The sequence below is a fragment of the Embiotoca jacksoni genome, unplaced genomic scaffold, assembly GCF_022577435.1.
Source record: "Embiotoca jacksoni isolate LCO1_2020_lvr unplaced genomic scaffold, fEmbJac1.0.p SCAF_40, whole genome shotgun sequence".
NCBI lineage: Eukaryota > Metazoa > Chordata > Actinopteri > Embiotocidae > Embiotoca > Embiotoca jacksoni.
In genome coordinates, this window is record NW_027185393.1 from 1,135,954 (window position 1) to 1,153,495 (window position 17,542).

The following is a 17,542-nucleotide window of genomic DNA, read 5'->3' on the forward strand; positions in this document are numbered from 1 at the left end:
CTCTGGGTTGAACTCTGGTTGTATAAATGTTTTTATTTGCTGACTTATTCCGTTGTTTTTCCGTTTTCCATAAAGCACGTCCACTAATGACGTCATCACAGGTCGAGCTGCAGGTCCTCCTTTTTTGTGTTTTGTGAACCAACAATTTTGGCTCTGTGCTTCTTCTTTTTTTTCTGGTGGAAACACACAAAGCAGTTCAAGTTTATGTTGGAGAACCAGAACAGAAGCGGTTCAGCCTCGTCGTAAATGTCCCTCCTCACCTTCAGTTGTAGGTTATATATGCAGGATGATGTTTGACCGTATCTGTCTCCCTCGTCCTCTCTCAGCTTCCTGGGATATTTGATGTGGAATATGTGTCGGCTCAGCTGAGGCATGCAGGAATGCTGGAAACCATCCACATCCGGAAAGAAGGCTTCCCCATCCGGATTCAGTACTCCTACTTCATGGAGAGGTGCTGCACACACACACAACACTATTATTACCTCACTTTCCCTCCAATGAGGGTCTTTGATGAGGGTTAAACTCATCTTATTAACCCTTCAAGATCAATAACAAAGAGTCGGTGACGCTGATGTTTTTGAAACTGTTCTAAAAAACTCTCAACTGCAACTTTACTAAATGTGATGTGAGAGAGATGAAATCCAGTTTAGTCCCGGTGGTACTCGGTGGTACTTTTATGAAACATGACCCTCTCAGAAACCATCTATAAGTACTGTTGGGTTACGTTTTAATGACATTAAAACAGACCTCCAGGGTGGAAAGGTTTAAATCATCATCTTGCCTGATTAATTATTAATTATGTGCTTTTGCATAAGCAGGGTTTTAAAACCAGAACTTTTACTTTTCATGGAGTATTTTTACAATAATGTTCCGATACTTTTACTAAAGTAAAGACTCTAAGCACGACCGTCATCTTTTAATGCAAAGGGCTATAGATGTGAATCACTTCTACAGCCATCTGATATCTTAAAATCAGATTTAGTTTGATCACACAAGCATGAAAAAAAAATTGGATCTGAAAAAAATCCTATTCAGTATGAGCACAAATTAAAAGAATAAAAGACTAAAAGAATTAAGTTTCATAGGATAATCAAGCTGCTTACATTTTATATATTGAGACATAAATCTTTTGTTGTTTACATAATCTGAACTTGATTTCTTGAAAGCGTCATGTGTTCTTGTTTCAGGTATGGGGTTCTGCTGACTCAGCGGTTGAGTGAGGCCTCAGACAGACAGCTGACGGTGGCTCTGCTGGACATGGTGGGTGCAGAGGAGGCACATTTCCAGCTGGGACTCACCAAGGTGCTGAACTGTCATGTATCTGTTTACCTGAGAAAATTAAATCAGGTGTTTGCATGTATCTCCATGTTTACATGTGTGTGTGTGTGTGTGTGTGTGTGTGTGTGTGTGTGTGTGTGTGTGTGCGTGTGTGTGTGTGTGTGTGTCAGGTGTTCCTGAAGGAGCTCCTCTACCAGCAGCTGGAGGACAAATGGAGTAGCACTCAGACCTGGGCGGCCATCACCATCCAGAGGAACATCAGGGGCTTCCTGTGCAGGAGGAACTTCAGGTTCTTCAAGCAGAAAGCCATCATCATCCAGAGCCACATCCGAGGGCACCAAGCCAGGTACACAGGGGGGGAGGTGGGGAGGGGGGTATCGTTGCCCCTTGCTGGGTGTAGGTGAGGGTTAGTTTGAAACTATTGGAGCAGCTTTCAAAAATCTGTTTGCAACGTAACCAGCTGAAACTTTTCTACTGCTGCAACTACATTTAGAAATAAAAAGGCTTGACTTCAATGTCATCGCACTTCACCACTGATTGGTCCACTGAGCAAACATTAGTGTAAACAGAGTTTCAGACTGTAATCACACTGAAGAAAAACTACAGCAAAAGTCAGGTGGACCCAGGTGAGCGGGGAGGCTCTGTGATGACATCATACATTATATAAACACTTTCATAAACAGTCAGAAGAGAAAGAAATGAAAGGAGGACATTACATAGAGGCAAAGAGCATTTATTCTTCTTCACAGAAGAGTCCTGAACGAAAGGGTACATTCATCATCATCATCATCATCATCATCATTTTATGTCTCTTTCATGTTTCTAAGTCCTGAGAATAATGGCAGAATAATAGTGCACATTATGATCTTATTTTCCAGTTTCAGTAGAAAATATTGGTAAATCCGCCCAGTGGAGAGCAGGTGTAACTGCAGGTTCAACAACAGGTCAGGAATACGTGTGACACCTACACGGGAAATTCAATATAGGATTTACTAAATAAATGAATATATGACATGAAACGAGACACCTGCGATTGTCTCTGATGGGACGATCAGGTAGATAACGAATGGGATCACATTTTGTCAAACCATCAGTTAACGAGAAGTTATTAAACGGCCCAGTTCTCTTTGAGCTGCATCTGATTCATGTGCAGTCAAGATTCTTCACACTGAACTGTGACCGCTGACGACTTCTTCTTCTTTTACCCTTATCTTTTTGATTAATTTTTTTCATAAAGGAACTTTATCACCTGTTGATTGAAAGTTATTTGAAAGAATTACTATTCCTAAAGTTCCAGGTAGTTTTTTTTACCAAGACGTGATTATGAATACAACACGAACATAATAACTCAGACATCATAATAACTGAATGTTTAGCACTGACTGCTGTTTTACCCACAATGCATCGTAAAGATCAAACTCACCACTTCACTTTTCAAACATGATGAACTCATGAGTAACTAATGCTCAGTTCGTGATGATGTCATGCTTTGTGCTGCACAGTTTGGTTCTGTGGTCCAATATTTTTTGCATATAATTCATCATGATCATGTTTAATAAATCCTAATCACTGATGATGTATCACCTGAGCTGATGCTCTAATTGATGTGTTGTTCGTGCACGAGATCACGAATGAAAGACTTTGAACTCATGTTCCTTTCTGATGATTCATGAGGTATTAATGCTGAAGTGATCCTTGATAAGTCGCCCACCTTTAAGTGAAGTGTTACTCTGTCTTTAATGAAGAAGTTTCACCTGAGTCGTGTACAAACGTTTGTGTGTTGCTGTATTCTTCCAGGAAGTACTACAAGCGCCTGCGTCAGTCCTTCACCCAGTTCTGGGCGGTGATGCTGATCACCAGGAACACCATCAAGAGACGCCACTGGAGGAAGGTAGATAAGAGAAGGAGAGATCCTCCTGTTCTCTCTTTATTGTGCCGTAAATCGCTGCTTTAATTGTCTCTTAAAAACCAGCTGTGCAACAGAAACAGGATGTGAGTCGCCCTGACGCCCATGACACAAAGTCCTTTTTGTTTGACTTTGTGCTGCCTGTTGTTGTCTCAGTACAAACACTCAGCTGTCAGTCACACTGTCAGGCTGATGATATTTATGATAATATATTATAATGACTGAAAATATACATTTTTCCACCCATCCAGATTTCTTTTGTTCGGTTTGAGAGTTTGTTTCTGAGATTGCTGCTTTCACACAAATTAAATGGAGAAGGATGAAGTTTAATTTGTGATTATTTACAATATTAAAAAAGTGGCATTATAGTACATTTTTATGTTGTTATAATTATTATTATAATTACTATAATTAGATGACTTTGTGAAATGGAAGAGAGGTCAGTAGAGTGATGACCTTACTGACTCTGAGCTCACCTCAGTTCTATCCAGCCCATAATGACGCCATCTTGAAATGTTTCAATGTTTGTTGTTATAAAGTTTGCCGCTGGCACGCTGGAGTCCTGTTATTTTAGGTTGTTTGTACATCCTGTGATCGTCCATCCTGTTCTCATCATTTAAACTTGGCACAAATCTTCACTTAGTCTCAAAGATGAACTGATTAGATCTTTTAGGGGTCAAAGGTTACTGTGACCCCACAAAGCATGTTTTTTTGGCTCAGAAATACAGACCCCACTTATGATAACTGTTTTACACTAATGTGTAATGGGATAACACGGTGAAGTGATGACATTTTCTATCCAAAAGGTTAAAGGTCAGCTTTATTGTGACATCATAATATTCTTTAAAACCACTTTTCTGTCCCTTATTTATCTCCATGACTGGAGAACAGAAACGAGACAATGACTGTATTTCACATTTGGTCAGACACTGAATCAGTGTCACTGATCTTCAGTGTCCAGCTTCAAACTGTGATGATTGTATAAATGTTCTGTGATGTCCGGTTGATATTATAGAATATCGTTCCTGTTGCTATCTACAAAAGAAGAAGTATTTTTCATTGAAAACCTCCGTTTTTAATCAATATTTTGCCAACTAACCTGTAATAGCATGTTAGTCGTAGCAGTTTAAGATGATGATAAATCAGTGTGGATTTACGGTTGTTACTCTGCTGCCCTCTAGTGGACAAACCTTAAATGTTATTTATCTTGAAAGGATTGAACAGCACCGTTTTTACAGAAACAGCGTCTCTGTTACTCTGGATGATCCATCAACCTGAACACTGAACACTTCTAAGTCACGACTTCCTACTGAGGAAACACTCGATTTGAAAAGTGCTCCGACACAACGGAGTGACAAACTGTTTCTGGACAGACAGATTGTTGTGTTGTTTAAAAGATAATTCTGGTTAAGTTCAGCCTGGTGTGTTTTCCCAAAACTGAAGCTTAATCAGTCATTCAAACTTAAACCCACATTAATACTCCATTAATACTTTAATTTAACACTCCAGGATGAAATAAAGTGGAAGTATCCCTGAAATGTCACTTTTTGCATTGACTTTGACTGCATTGAACTGGAGGCAGAAATCTTACAGACAACCTTCTTTGTGATGTTTGGTTTTCCACATCCTGCCATAGAAAGTCTGTTTGTTACAGGACATGTCATTTAAAAAAACCTTTGTGAATCATTTGATATAATCCAGTGATACAGTTGATATAATTTAGATTAAAGAAAGCTGTGGAGGTAAATTATTTACTTAAGATTCCTGTTGTGCCTTTAAAATCAAATCAAATCTAACCCCTTTCCTTTAACTAGCTTTCTTTTCCTGCATTAATCATGTCACCTGGACGCACACACACACACACACACACACACACACACACACACACACACACACACACACACACACACACACACACACACACACACACACGCGCGCGGTCTTGGACTTCAACCCCTCAGTGAAATTTGAAGCAGCGCTGCAGCTCTCCTTCCGCCTTCTGAAACTCATCTCTCAGACTTTCAGCTCTTCAGCTCCAACAGGTACGCTGCTGCTCTGCTCTTCTGCTGCTCTTCTTTCTTTTCACCGTCTACATCAGGTCAGGTGTAAAAAATATATTCAACATGTGAGTTTGTAGTTTGGACACATAGTTTACAGCAGGTAAAAGGTGATGACAGAAGGCAGGACATGTATCAGGTTTCCAAACAGTGCAGAGAAGTTGGATCTCTCAGCAGCTTCCTGGCCTTCATCTCTTTTTCTTTGCTTCCTTAAATGAAGCTGATATTTGTCTTCATTTTGTCTGGTATTTTCCTTCAGTTGTGTTTCTGTCAGGTTGTTTGCTGTTCTTGTTTTATGAGGTTTGGACTATGATCAGTGGAGCTGTCAGGCCCAGTGCTGTTTACGCCTAGTTATACTCATCATGAACTTTTCTTTAGAATATAAGGCTTTACTACATATAGGATTTAAATTAGAGTCAGTCAGCATTCTTCACCTCTGACACAATATAAATCAGGCTCTTTGATTAGTAACATGTTTTTATCATAATGAATTCAATTAGCATTTCCATCTTATTTTCATTTTTATCTTTATACTAATACTACTATATGCTCCTGATTATTTACTAGAGAGGATCTGATGTGTAAATGTGGTTTCTTATGGAATGGTTGTTTTATAATTTAGCTTTTATAAACGTAACTTTGCTAAATTTAAAAAGTTGTTAATTAATTCTAAATAACCATCAGTGTGACCCGCGTCTCTTGTCTCTTGGTTGAACATCCCAAAACTTTTTGAAACTGTGATATGTGACCAGAATGACCCCAATGATGTCATAGTGATGTCATCAGAGTTATCTCAGCAAGGATTTAAAAAAAAAAAAAAATCTATTAACCCAACTCACTTTGACGTCATGCAAAGGACATGAAACTGCACGACTTCAGAGCATGATGGGAAACATGTGAGTGTCATCTGCAGACGGTTGAACCAAGTGGTCTTTACAAGGCCTGGTCCAACGTCTAAGGACCGGTTTAAGTCCGTTTTTGTTTGAAGTAGATTTTACATCAGTTGACCCGGCGATACCTCTCGTGGAAGCACCAGAGCACCAGAGCACCAATAAAAAAAAAAAGGCTGGAGACACGATGATCTGCAGCAGATTCTCCTCGTAAAAACACAATGAAACCAAAAAATTACAGATGGAGCAGGAAAATCTGGAAAATTATATCAAAAAGATCATATTTATAGCAATAAAAGTCTAAAAGCCGGCTTGTTGTTCAGTCAACATTTGAGGCACGCCATCAGCTTTAGTACAAGCTGTGTTGTCTGGAGTCATTAACATGGAAACGGATGAGTTTTTGACTTTACAGCTGCTCCTGATTAAATTCACTCCCGGCTTAAGTTTAGATGACGTAACTATTAAATCAGATTTGAATGGAAAGTTAGAACCGAGTTTAAGTTTACTCCAGTTTAAGACCTTCTAAATTTGTTGTTGAATCAGAGATTTGGATTTATTCCTCTGAGTTTGCATGATGAAGGTTTGTTCTGTTAAAAGAATATGTGTTGTACAGTTAATGAGGAGGAATAAATTAATCTTATATTCCACATTCGTACTAATAGACTGCAAAAAAAAGAGAAGATTTAGTCAACTGTGACGTGAACATTAGGCTACTGATTTAACAACGTTAGCCTAATAGACCATTTTTATTCAGAAGCGTGAATAACCAAATCTGGTCATACTAGTTGTAGGTGGCCTCTTCATTGAACGAGCCATGCTCTGAAAGCCTCTCAGAGTGGTGTTGGACTGTTTTAAAGAGAGACAGCCTGGTCCAGGTACAGGGACCACCAGGATCGAAAGGGTTAATTCTGGAAGTATGTATCACCACAGTGTGTATATAAAGACAGACTGCATGTCACCACGTCCCCCCCACTGTGCAAAAGGGAAGCCAGAATGAACAGAAATGGCAGCTGCTGTGTTGTTTTGGTGATTTACAACCAGTGTGTGTAGAGACCTGTGAGAAGGACAGTGTGATATCTCAACGCAGTATCGCGGCAAAACATGAAATAGACACGACAGTAAAACGTGAGCTAGCCACGCGTTGGTCTATGTAGGTGGGACAGTTTCTTGTTTTCCTGTAGTGGATGAAAATGAAACCTACAGCATGAGTAGAGCCATGTGATTTACAGGAAAATTAAGCTTTCAGGGAAAATACATGGTTGGGATTAGAAAACGAAAAACAACTCTTGTCACCTCCTAGATTTGAACATCTGACTCCTGCATGACAGTCTTTGATTCGTGCCATCAGGCCACCCTCTTGTCTCCTAACACTGCCAAAACATGTCCTTTGTCCATGGTCACATGATCCTTTGTTATGTTACTTGTACTTATGTATAAGTTTCATGCTTACAAAACGTGAAACTGTCACATCTAAAGAGGCCAAAGCGTGGCTATCTCACGTTTTGCTGTAGTCGACTGGCGTGTCTATCTCACGCTTTGCTGTGAAACTGGGTTGCATATCTTCAGGGACCTGAAATGTCTGCGCAAAGTTTTGTGCCAAAGTATCTTGTAGATTTGAAGCTTTTATTTGAGGTAAGTGCTACTAGCATGAGAGGAACTCATCATGTTTCATCCTCTGGAGACTGTGACTCTCTGCACCAAATTTAACGACAATCCATTCGATAGTTGTTGAGATATTTCAGCCTGGATCAGAGTAATGTACCATCAAACATCAGAATCCAGTTACCTGAGCTGGTTAACTGTGTGCTGACTCAACACAATGATTACATTCAAATGATATTGTTCTTTCAGTGAAATATCTTGGATAAATATTAAGACATTATACTAGTAAAGTGGGACGTGTTAGAGTCAGTTTGAGGTGAGTCAGTGATGAAAGGTGTGTTTGATCTGCTCTGATTTGTGATGCTTCTTTGGTTTCAGAAGGTGACACATTGTAAATGGTCTCATGTGGAGGTAGAGGAGGGTTGGGTGTTTGATAGTTGAAGTGAGGCCAATATTTGCTGGATGAATACACACTTACACACCCATGTTTGTTCTGTTCTGAGTTTATAGTTAGGCATTCATTTAAAAACTGTATCCAGCAAGATCGGGATAAACAACTGGACCATGGTTGGTCCGGTAAACAGAGATATGAGAGGGTTTCTGTCGTGATTAGAGCCATATTGGAGTGACGCTGACCTGCTGCATCGAGGCGACTCCTCTCAAAGCTGTAAACCTCCTGATAAAAAACAGACTCTCTGGACTCTTGGCACTGAGTGGCCCGTGATGTGAGGCGGGGCAGCAGGACTGTGGGTGTTGCACAAGTATATAACAGGACTGGTGTCTAAGAATAGGTCTGATTGAACACACTCCTCTGGGAGAGATGAGGAAGTGTACAGTTAACTCACCTGCAGAGTCACACTGAAGCTGCAACCAGCCGGAGGTGACGGAGGTGAAATCAAGGACTAATATGAATCTTTCTGTTCATCGTGTGACGAAAGACTGACTGTGTGTCGATTTCAGGAGTTTCAAGAGAAGAACAAAGTTAAAGCAGTGATAAAGACCAAGTCTGTCTCTCCAGGGATGGTAAGGGAATAAAAGGACCAATCTAATTCATCATAAAAAAGAATCAAACTTCTACTTTTCTTGATGTTTTTTTCTCTGTGATGACCGCACTGTGACTTTTTGTTTTCCTGTCAGGACGTGGGAATGCTGGAGATCCCTGCTGAGCTGTCAGCCAGACTTCGCAGTGCAGCAGGTGAGAGTCATAAAAAACTTAACTAGAAGATTGATATGATGAACCTGCACATATAATTACAACAGTGTTTACAGTTGGTAGGATCCATTAGTCCAATAAATCCTGTGATTGTGGTTCCATCTCTGTCCACCAGGGCGGCAGCACACATCAGGTGTCACAGAGGTCGCACCTCCACAGGTGAAGGCTGAACACAAGCTCATCTTACCTTCGGATGTCGACAGATTCCCCTTCTCTCGCTATGCCAAGTCCATTTTAAAGGTGAGGAAAGTTTGTAGTGCGCTCACACACAATCATGTTTCCTTTAGTGAGCATTCATATCCTGGAGTCTTACCTTCACCATAACCACGACTGGTCCACCTAAACTTATTCTAGACTTAAAGGTGCAATCTGTAAAAATCATGTCCTGTCTTGTAATACCACTTTGAAAATTAGGGGGCGATTGTGAGTCACGGCGTGTCTCTCAGAAATTCATCAGTTTGGACTATAGACTGCTCATAAAAGTGTCCGTAGCTTCCAGCACTGAAAAATGAGACTGAAGCAGAAGTGTCTTCAGCTGCAATACCACCGAGTGCCACTAGAGGTCGGCTCCAAAAAGCCTCCGGCTCCATGGACTCCCATTCAACTTCTCTCATCAAATACAAAGTGGTTTCTTGTTTGGAGAGTTTTAACCTGCATTTGTGGACGCAGCGATGAACTGTGTTCACAGACGATGGTTTCCAGAAGTGTTCCTGAGCCCATGCAGTGATTTCCACTCCAGAATAGTGTGTTTTTAATGCAGTGCTGCCTGAGGGCCCGAAGATCACCACCATCCAATATTGGTTTCCAGCCTTGTCCCTTGTGTTCAGAGATTTCTCCAGATTCTCTGACTCTTTTAATGATATTATGAACTGTAGATGATGAAATCCACTAATTCTTTGTAGTTTTACGTTGAGGAACATTATTCTTGGATTGTTGCACTATTTTCCAACAGTCTTTCACAGAGTGGTGAACCTCTCCTCATCTTCACTGCTGAGAGACTCCGCCTCTCTGAAATCATCTTTTTATACCCAATCATGTTACTGATCTGTTGCTAATTCACCTAAATAGTTGTGAGATGTTCCACCAGGTGTTTTTTTTTTTTTTAGCTTTACAACAACTTTTCCCCATCTTTTGTTGACCCTGTCATGTCATGTCCCCCTCAGGATACGTGGAGCCAGCCTCAGGGTTACCCCTTCCAGAGACCCCTCACCCCTCTGGAGCCTGAAGATGCCAGAACTGCTCTGGAGATTTACAAACTGGTAGATGAGAATGATACGAGATCATATGTGACATTTGATCTCTTCTCTCTCGTTTTATCTTGTAATTTTCCATCCTCGCCTCAACAGATCCTGCGGTTTACAGGAGAGTCGGACCTCAGCGGCTGGCAGGAGCAGATGTTGGGGAACTACATCGTGGAGAAGGGTCAGAGCCGTCCGGCCTTGAGGGACGAGATCCTGGCCCAGTTGGCGTACCATACATGGGGCCAGCAGGAGTCCCTGAGGGGCTGGCTGCTGCTGGCCTGCTGCCTCAGCACCTTCACACCTTCACCAACTCTGGAAAAACCCCTGCTCAAGTAGGTGCTACGCATCAGTGGGCCGTCTACTGCCACCGGGGCTGAGTGTAGGAAGTGCTGTTTGTAGTTTTAGACTAAGTAAAGTCATACGTGTTGAAACTCTACATGCAGTGATTTAAATTAGTTCACTTGTTGAGATTTTTCTTGTGCCTGATTTGTAGTCAATGTTTTGTGGCGATGGCTGGTATTAAATTCATTCACCTTCATACTTAATTTGGACTAATAATAAGAATAATAACTTGGATTAGATAACACCTGAACAAAATGCAATAAACTCATGTGGTGCTGTGAAGAAATAACTGAAATCAAATATCCAGTCATATCTTAATAGCTCATAAAATTTATTCAAAATCAGTTGAACACAAAATACTTTTTAGGTCTGAACCAAAATAAAATAGCACGCCAGGTAAAACTTGAAAGTCCAGTCACAAGTTAAACAAGCATTTGCCTGTCCAGAGAAACTGGTTTACACTGAACACAACATGTTGTCAAGAGATATTAAAGCGACACTATGTCACTTAAGAAATATAAAATTACAGTTTTCCTCTCATTCTTAAGCAATAAATTACACTCTTGTTCACTTTGGAGGTTTTGCTGCTACAGTCCCCGTTGATCTGGTCTGATCAGTGTCTCATAAAGTAAGAAGCAAAGTACTTGTAAAAAGTTCCCTTTAAAGCTGCACTAATCACTATTGTTATATGAACAATGGAATGACTTGATCGACAACCTTGTTTCCAAAAAAGTTGGGACAGTGTGAAAAATGTAAATAAAAGCACAATAGAATCATTTTCAAATCATGTAAACAGATATTTAATAAAAAATAGACCAAAGACAACATATCAAATATTGAAATTGAGAAATTTTGTTGTTTCATGAAAAATATGTGCTTATATTAAATTTCATGCCAGCAACACTTCTCAAAAAAGTTGTAACACCACTGTGTTGCATCACTTCTTTTTACAACACTGTAAATGTTGGGGAACTGAGCAGACCAGTTTCTGGAGTTTTGAAAGTGAAATGTGGTCCCATTCTTGTCTGATATAGGATTTCGCTGCTCAACGGTTCAGGGTCTCCTTTGTTGTATTTTTCATGTCATGATGCACAAAGTTTTTAAAATGGGTGACAGGTTTGGACACAGACCAGTTTTATCCTGTGAATTTACAAAACAAAAATTCACACAGCGTCCCAACATTTTTGGAAACGTGGTTGTATTATTAAAGGGGTCACAAGTTTTAATAAACCTCCTGATAACTAACTGCAGTTTCATTCAACTCTGTGGAGCACTTAACATCTTTCAGCTCTTAGTTGAGAAACCAAATGTATGCTACTTGCACAGCAGCAAAAAGTAGACAAAGTTAGCTGGTAAGCGCAGCATGTCAGTAGGGAAGGTGTCCTGCCATAAACCTACTGTAGGATTGATGATTTTGTTACTATACGCTGTCTGAAAGAAAGTGTCTGGCCTATCGCCCTTGCAGGTATGTTTCTGACCACGGTCCGGGGGAGTACCGTTCACTGTGCCAACACAAACTGCTGACATCTCTGCAGCTCCCGGCTCCGACCGCCCGCATGTACCCACCGACCCAGCTGGAGTGGACCTCCAACGAGAGGAGGGGGACCATGCTGCTGGACGTACACACCTTCAACGGTGAGACGCAAATCTCCAAAATTCCCATGGAACACAAGCAGCTTGGCTAATGACATTGTCAATATACAAATATTAGCTTTCATAAACTGATTAACACCATCTGATATTTTATCTCAGACGAGAAACTGACCACTGAAGTGGACTCGTGGACGACAGGAGAGCAGCTGGCTTCGTGGCTTCTTCATTTCAGGTACTCCTCATCTTGTCCTGAACATGCGCTGTGTTTAGTTACCTTTACTTATTAATATTCTGCATGTTGACGTGTCTCCTTCATGTACTCCTGGTGTACGTTAGAGGAGTGTTTGAGGCTGTGCAGGGCTGGTCTGTGTCTGTCGTGACTGACGAAGACTGGTCGGACCTGGCTGGCTCGGACTTCGTCATGGATCTGCTGGCTGGAGCTGAAGCTGAAGTGCTGCCGCCACCAGGGACTCCTTCTTCTACATACTCGGACTACTTGTTCAGCGGCCAGGGAGACAGGTAGTATACTGACGAAGTTACTAGTTTCTGAGGCCTTTCAAAGAATTGGCTACCAGTGTGGACTTCTCTGTCTGTTTGTCTCCAGGAGGACAGCTTCAGATTTAGATGACTTCATTCCACCAGCTCCTCCTATGCAAGCTCCTGGGCTGCCTCCTTTTGAAGGAAACCTCTGGAGGAGAGATTATCCACAGGAAGGTAAAAGGTTTTACGTTAAAAAAAAAAAAAAAAAAAAAAAAAAAAAAAATCAGTATGCATCAAACAAAAAAATCTGTCAGGGTCATCAAACAGTCCCTGAAACTCCCAATGGGACCTTTTTGACATATAAATGTGGGTACCCAAGGCTTAATTTGTGCATCTGGGACCTCCCAGGTGGGTTCCGGCACCTCCTTTGTCACTATTACAATCTGTAAATAGATTTTTAATATCACCTGTTCAATCATTATTTTCATTCCCATTGAAGTTACTCATAAATTTCTTTTTTGTTTTGCCTATTTTAGATACATGAATCACATCTTTTTAAAAGAGCATCTGGAGTTTTGTGCAGGTCATGAACCTCAGCATCAAAGAGAAAACTAGCAAAATGTTTTGTTACACACGAGGGAGAGGACTCAAACACAACTTATGGACCGGGAGGTTCAAAGTAATTGAAAAAGGTTTCAGTAACTAAACAGCAGCTAGTGACAAAAAGCAAAGTGAGCCAAACTGTCCAAAATAAAACAAAACAAGATGAAACGGAGGTGAAATATACGGAGTTACAAGGATGCAGAGCGACACACAAAAATACAGGAACAAAGACGGGGCAGAGCCTGACACCACAAACTGACACTAAGAGGGGGAACACAAACTAAAAACACAAGGGAGAGGAGGACAGTGAGGGACAGATGAAACCAGTCAAGGCAGGGAAAGCAATCAAATGACAATACTTTTTAGAACTGCCAAAATAAAACAGGCTTAACATAAGGCAAAAAAAGCTTTATGTATCTACAAAGAAATAGCAAAACAAAAAAATGACTGGCCAAGACATGTGACTAGTGAGAGTACTGAAACAGCAGCGGAGGTCAGTTTCTTAGCCTGCTAGTTGTACGTGGTTATGTGGACTACTTTTGGTGCTCCTCCTCTGCAAGTTGGGTGTGCGTTGTTTCCCGAGTCTGCAATGTGACACCTCGACAAAATTAAAAGATGAGCAGACATCTCTGCCGTTTTTCATCAGTGGCCATTAGTGAATCACACCTGTGTCTAACATGAAAGAGATCAAATAAGACAAGACAAGACAAAGACAAGACTTTATTAATCCTGCAGAAGGGAAATTAAGGAAAAATGACAAATACACATACAATAGAAAAAATAGAATAAAAGAAGAGGTTTTAGAAAAATGTAAAAGCTTAATAAACCAATGTAACCATAAAGACCATATATAAAAAACAAATATAATACACCTGGACACAGTGAGATGTAAATAAAAAAATAAATAAAAAGTTATACAAAATATATTGTTTATAGTACATTTTCCAGGATATATTAAGTATTGCACAGATATTGCTGAAACTTCAATCTCTCGCTACAAACCTGAATCTACCAAACGAAGAGTGATGATGACAGTCGGACTCACCTCAGTTTACTTTCACTGTGTTGTTTCCGGGTGACTCGCTCACACTGGCTGACCTTCAGGTAACTGAGAAGGTTTGGAACTCAGACACACATGTGATTAAGTGAATTTACATTGTCCCAGCTCAAGGCTGAAATAGCAACCAGGAACAGCAGACGACTGCTCACTGAAGTCCAAAGCTTGGCTATTCTTTGTAGAATTGGTAATATTGATGAATACATTTATATAAAACCAAAAGGACACAGGCCTGTAATTGATTCCTGCATCATCGTATCTCCATCTTGTTCAACAGGCCCATTTTCAGATCATTTTAGCTGGATGGAGAAAGAGTCAACCAACAGGGTTACGATTGATTGTGTGTGTTTTCATTTTAGTTAGTTGGGTAGCTCCATCATGGAGGTCAGCGTCAGTTGGTGCACAGAGCTGATATTTGCTGCAGGGCCCCCCAACACTGTTTGTATGTGTGTGCAGGTCGTGGTCAACAGATGGACGCCTACGTTGATGACCTGTTCGACTCCGTACTGGACCAGGGCCCTCCGGTCAGTAGTATCATCAGTAGTGAGGCTGTGTGTTGTGTTGAGCCCGCTCACCGCCGCCCGGTGGATTGTGTGTCTGTGGTGGTATCTTCTTACTGATTGCGTGAAGTCACTGAAACGGTAGTGTTTCCACTTTCCAGTAACTGCACTCCTGTTGGTGGCCTTACAACTGTGTATGTGTGTGTGTGTGTGTGTGTGTGTGTGTGTGTGTGTGTGTGTGTGTGTGTGTGTGTGTGTGTGTGTGTGTGTAGGACATGGACAGAGTGGCCATGCTGACCCGCAGGATGAGAGGAGCAGGTGGGATTGGACCCATGTATGGTGCTGGTAGGAAAACAACAACACACACACACACACACACACACACACACACACACACACACACACACACACAAACACACACACACACACACACACACACACACACCACATGTATCATTCTGAGGTTCGGTGTGTAAAATCACATGCAAACTTCACACCTTCCACAAAAAGCTGATCCTCTAATGACGTGCAGAGAGGATTGCGTCTTTCAAGTGTGCAATTTAACACACGTTGTCCATTTTGCGTGTTTTCCTGCATGTATATGTAATATTGGGTGTTTCTGCTTGAAGGTGCAAAATACTGGGAGGAAACATGCAAATAGAACAATACAATTTTAGATTTTTCGCCTAATATCTCGCCATCTTCTCTTAATTTCATCTATTGATCTTTTTGTTTTTCCCAAATTGACTTTCTTTAATCTCCCAAATAGGTTTTTTTTCTTGCAATATTTATATTTCTAAACAACGTGTTTATTGGCCTCCTTCACTCGTACTTCTGATTCAATGGGATCAATTTTCCTTTTCCTTTTCTATGGCTGTAATCACTTTAACACACGCAAACCCCTCACTTAAATACAGCGATTTGTAAATGATATCGGTGATGCAACTAATCTCAGTGAATCACCTGCAAAATGGTGCAAAATAAATGTGCAAACTTTTGGACTAAACAAGCAATTTAGTACCCGTTATTTGAGATCTTAGTAAATCAGGCCCCTTTGCGTACTATTTAGTTACAAAACACGTATTATTTTTTTCTGCGCTATCGTTCATGTACACAATAAGATCTCTGGAATACAGATATCATTTTCCTACATTATTTACATAAACATTGTCATCATTTCTCTTCTGTTGTGATTTATGTGTTAGCAAATGATTTTTTTGTGCTTAGAATAATCCATCAGCCACTCAGAACGTAATGTCATACAGATCAACTCAAGTTTAAAGACATGAAGCTCGCTGAGCTCAAATGAAAAGACAGAACCTGACACACACACATGAATCTGAGACTGCAGCCGTCTGCACGTTTTATACGGCATCAACCCAGACGGGGATTTTTGTGGCCGTTCATTTTGCTCCACGAGGTTCTTGGATAAACACCGTAACTGCTGCATCAGCAGTCAGGAAGCTCAACAGCTCACCAAGGACAAACCAATTCTGATCATTTTAATCAATTAATTATTTTTAATTGTTTAATCCATCTACTTTACCATCACTTAACTTTAAATTTGTAAGTTTTGAAAGTGATAAAAAAACATTTGTAAATAATTTGATCTCATTACATTAGCAATAATAATTTCCATACTAATGAACGGAAGTTGGCATAATTGCAATTTTTTACTTTAAATGGCTGTAACGAGGCTTCACAACTCTAAATGCTTAACGAGGCTGAATATTCAGTACGTTGCAGTTTGTGTTGTGTAAAACAAGAAACTACAAACTAGCAAAGCTGCAAACAAAAAACAAATCGACTATAAACTGAATCATAGTGAAAACTTCAAAGCAACAGAACTGGTTGTTGTAATGCAACTTAAATATCAGAGAGGATTTCAGCAGTCTCTGTGAAGTCCAATAAGATGTGCACTTTCTGTTTTTCAGGGATGCCCATGACGATGCCGAGCTATCCTATCGGTACGTGATCCGCTGCATGTGTGACATCAACAATCAAACTTTCTGTATCCTGAATCCTTTTTATATCAATAACACTGAAACACGATCGTTCATGGTCTCAGCATCATAACATTATTGTAGTATAGTGACCATGAAAGAGTCTGAACCCCTCACTGATGTCCACATCCACATTCATCAATGCTCAATAATTAGTCTTAAGAATATGTACAGTATATACTAAATATAAATCTCAGCTCCACTACATGACTCAACACCTTTCAGGTAGTTTTAAACCAGTTGTTTCTTGGTTTATTGCATTTATAACATTGATATCAGCATTATCTTTGATTATTATTTCATCTTAATGTGCTTCATGTTTTTTATGATGTATTTCGAGGATGTGGACTCCCAGAAAGACTAGAAAACTACCGTCATGGAAGCAAATAGAGATCCAAATAAATAAACAAATAGGTGACCGTAAAAAGTATTTCCTTTTCTAATCTCTATGTTCCTCTTAAATTGACTGTGTAGGAGTAGGAGTCAACCCTGCAATGGCCAGCTACGGTGCTACTCCCATGATGCCCACCATGCCAGGTAATCTCCTGACATGAACCTCATCCTGTTCTTCAGTAAATGCTGACGTCTCCTTCTTGTTCAACACTACGTTGATGGAAGAAAATACATCAGTTGGCGCATGAATGTCAACAATTTTAAATGTGCAGATTTCTTCTTACTCAGCCGAATGTGTACTCAGGAAACAGAAGCAGAACACCGAGCCTCAGACTCCCCTGCATTTCTGTGGACTGTTGTTAAAAAACTGGATTAAGTAAAACT

The 17,542-nt window shown here is 40.4% G+C and overlaps 1 protein-coding gene across 1 annotated transcript in view; it reads left to right on the forward strand.

Moving 5' to 3' along the window:
• The window catches only part of myo15b (myosin XVB), a 56,496-nt gene that overhangs the window by 21,981 nt on the left and 16,973 nt on the right, over positions 1–17,542 (forward strand). The window contains exons 21-37 of the mRNA XM_069168547.1: positions 327–451; positions 1,188–1,302; positions 1,449–1,624; positions 3,076–3,169; positions 8,694–8,756; positions 8,871–8,928; positions 9,062–9,186; positions 10,110–10,205; positions 10,293–10,519; positions 11,995–12,164; positions 12,282–12,354; positions 12,459–12,641; positions 12,727–12,836; positions 14,719–14,786; positions 15,035–15,107; positions 16,697–16,729; positions 17,240–17,302. Coding sequence (XP_069024648.1) covers positions 327–451; positions 1,188–1,302; positions 1,449–1,624; positions 3,076–3,169; positions 8,694–8,756; positions 8,871–8,928; positions 9,062–9,186; positions 10,110–10,205; positions 10,293–10,519; positions 11,995–12,164; positions 12,282–12,354; positions 12,459–12,641; positions 12,727–12,836; positions 14,719–14,786; positions 15,035–15,107; positions 16,697–16,729; positions 17,240–17,302 — 1,852 coding nt within the window. The remainder of the gene's footprint in view (positions 1–326; positions 452–1,187; positions 1,303–1,448; positions 1,625–3,075; positions 3,170–8,693; positions 8,757–8,870; positions 8,929–9,061; positions 9,187–10,109; positions 10,206–10,292; positions 10,520–11,994; positions 12,165–12,281; positions 12,355–12,458; positions 12,642–12,726; positions 12,837–14,718; positions 14,787–15,034; positions 15,108–16,696; positions 16,730–17,239; positions 17,303–17,542) is intronic.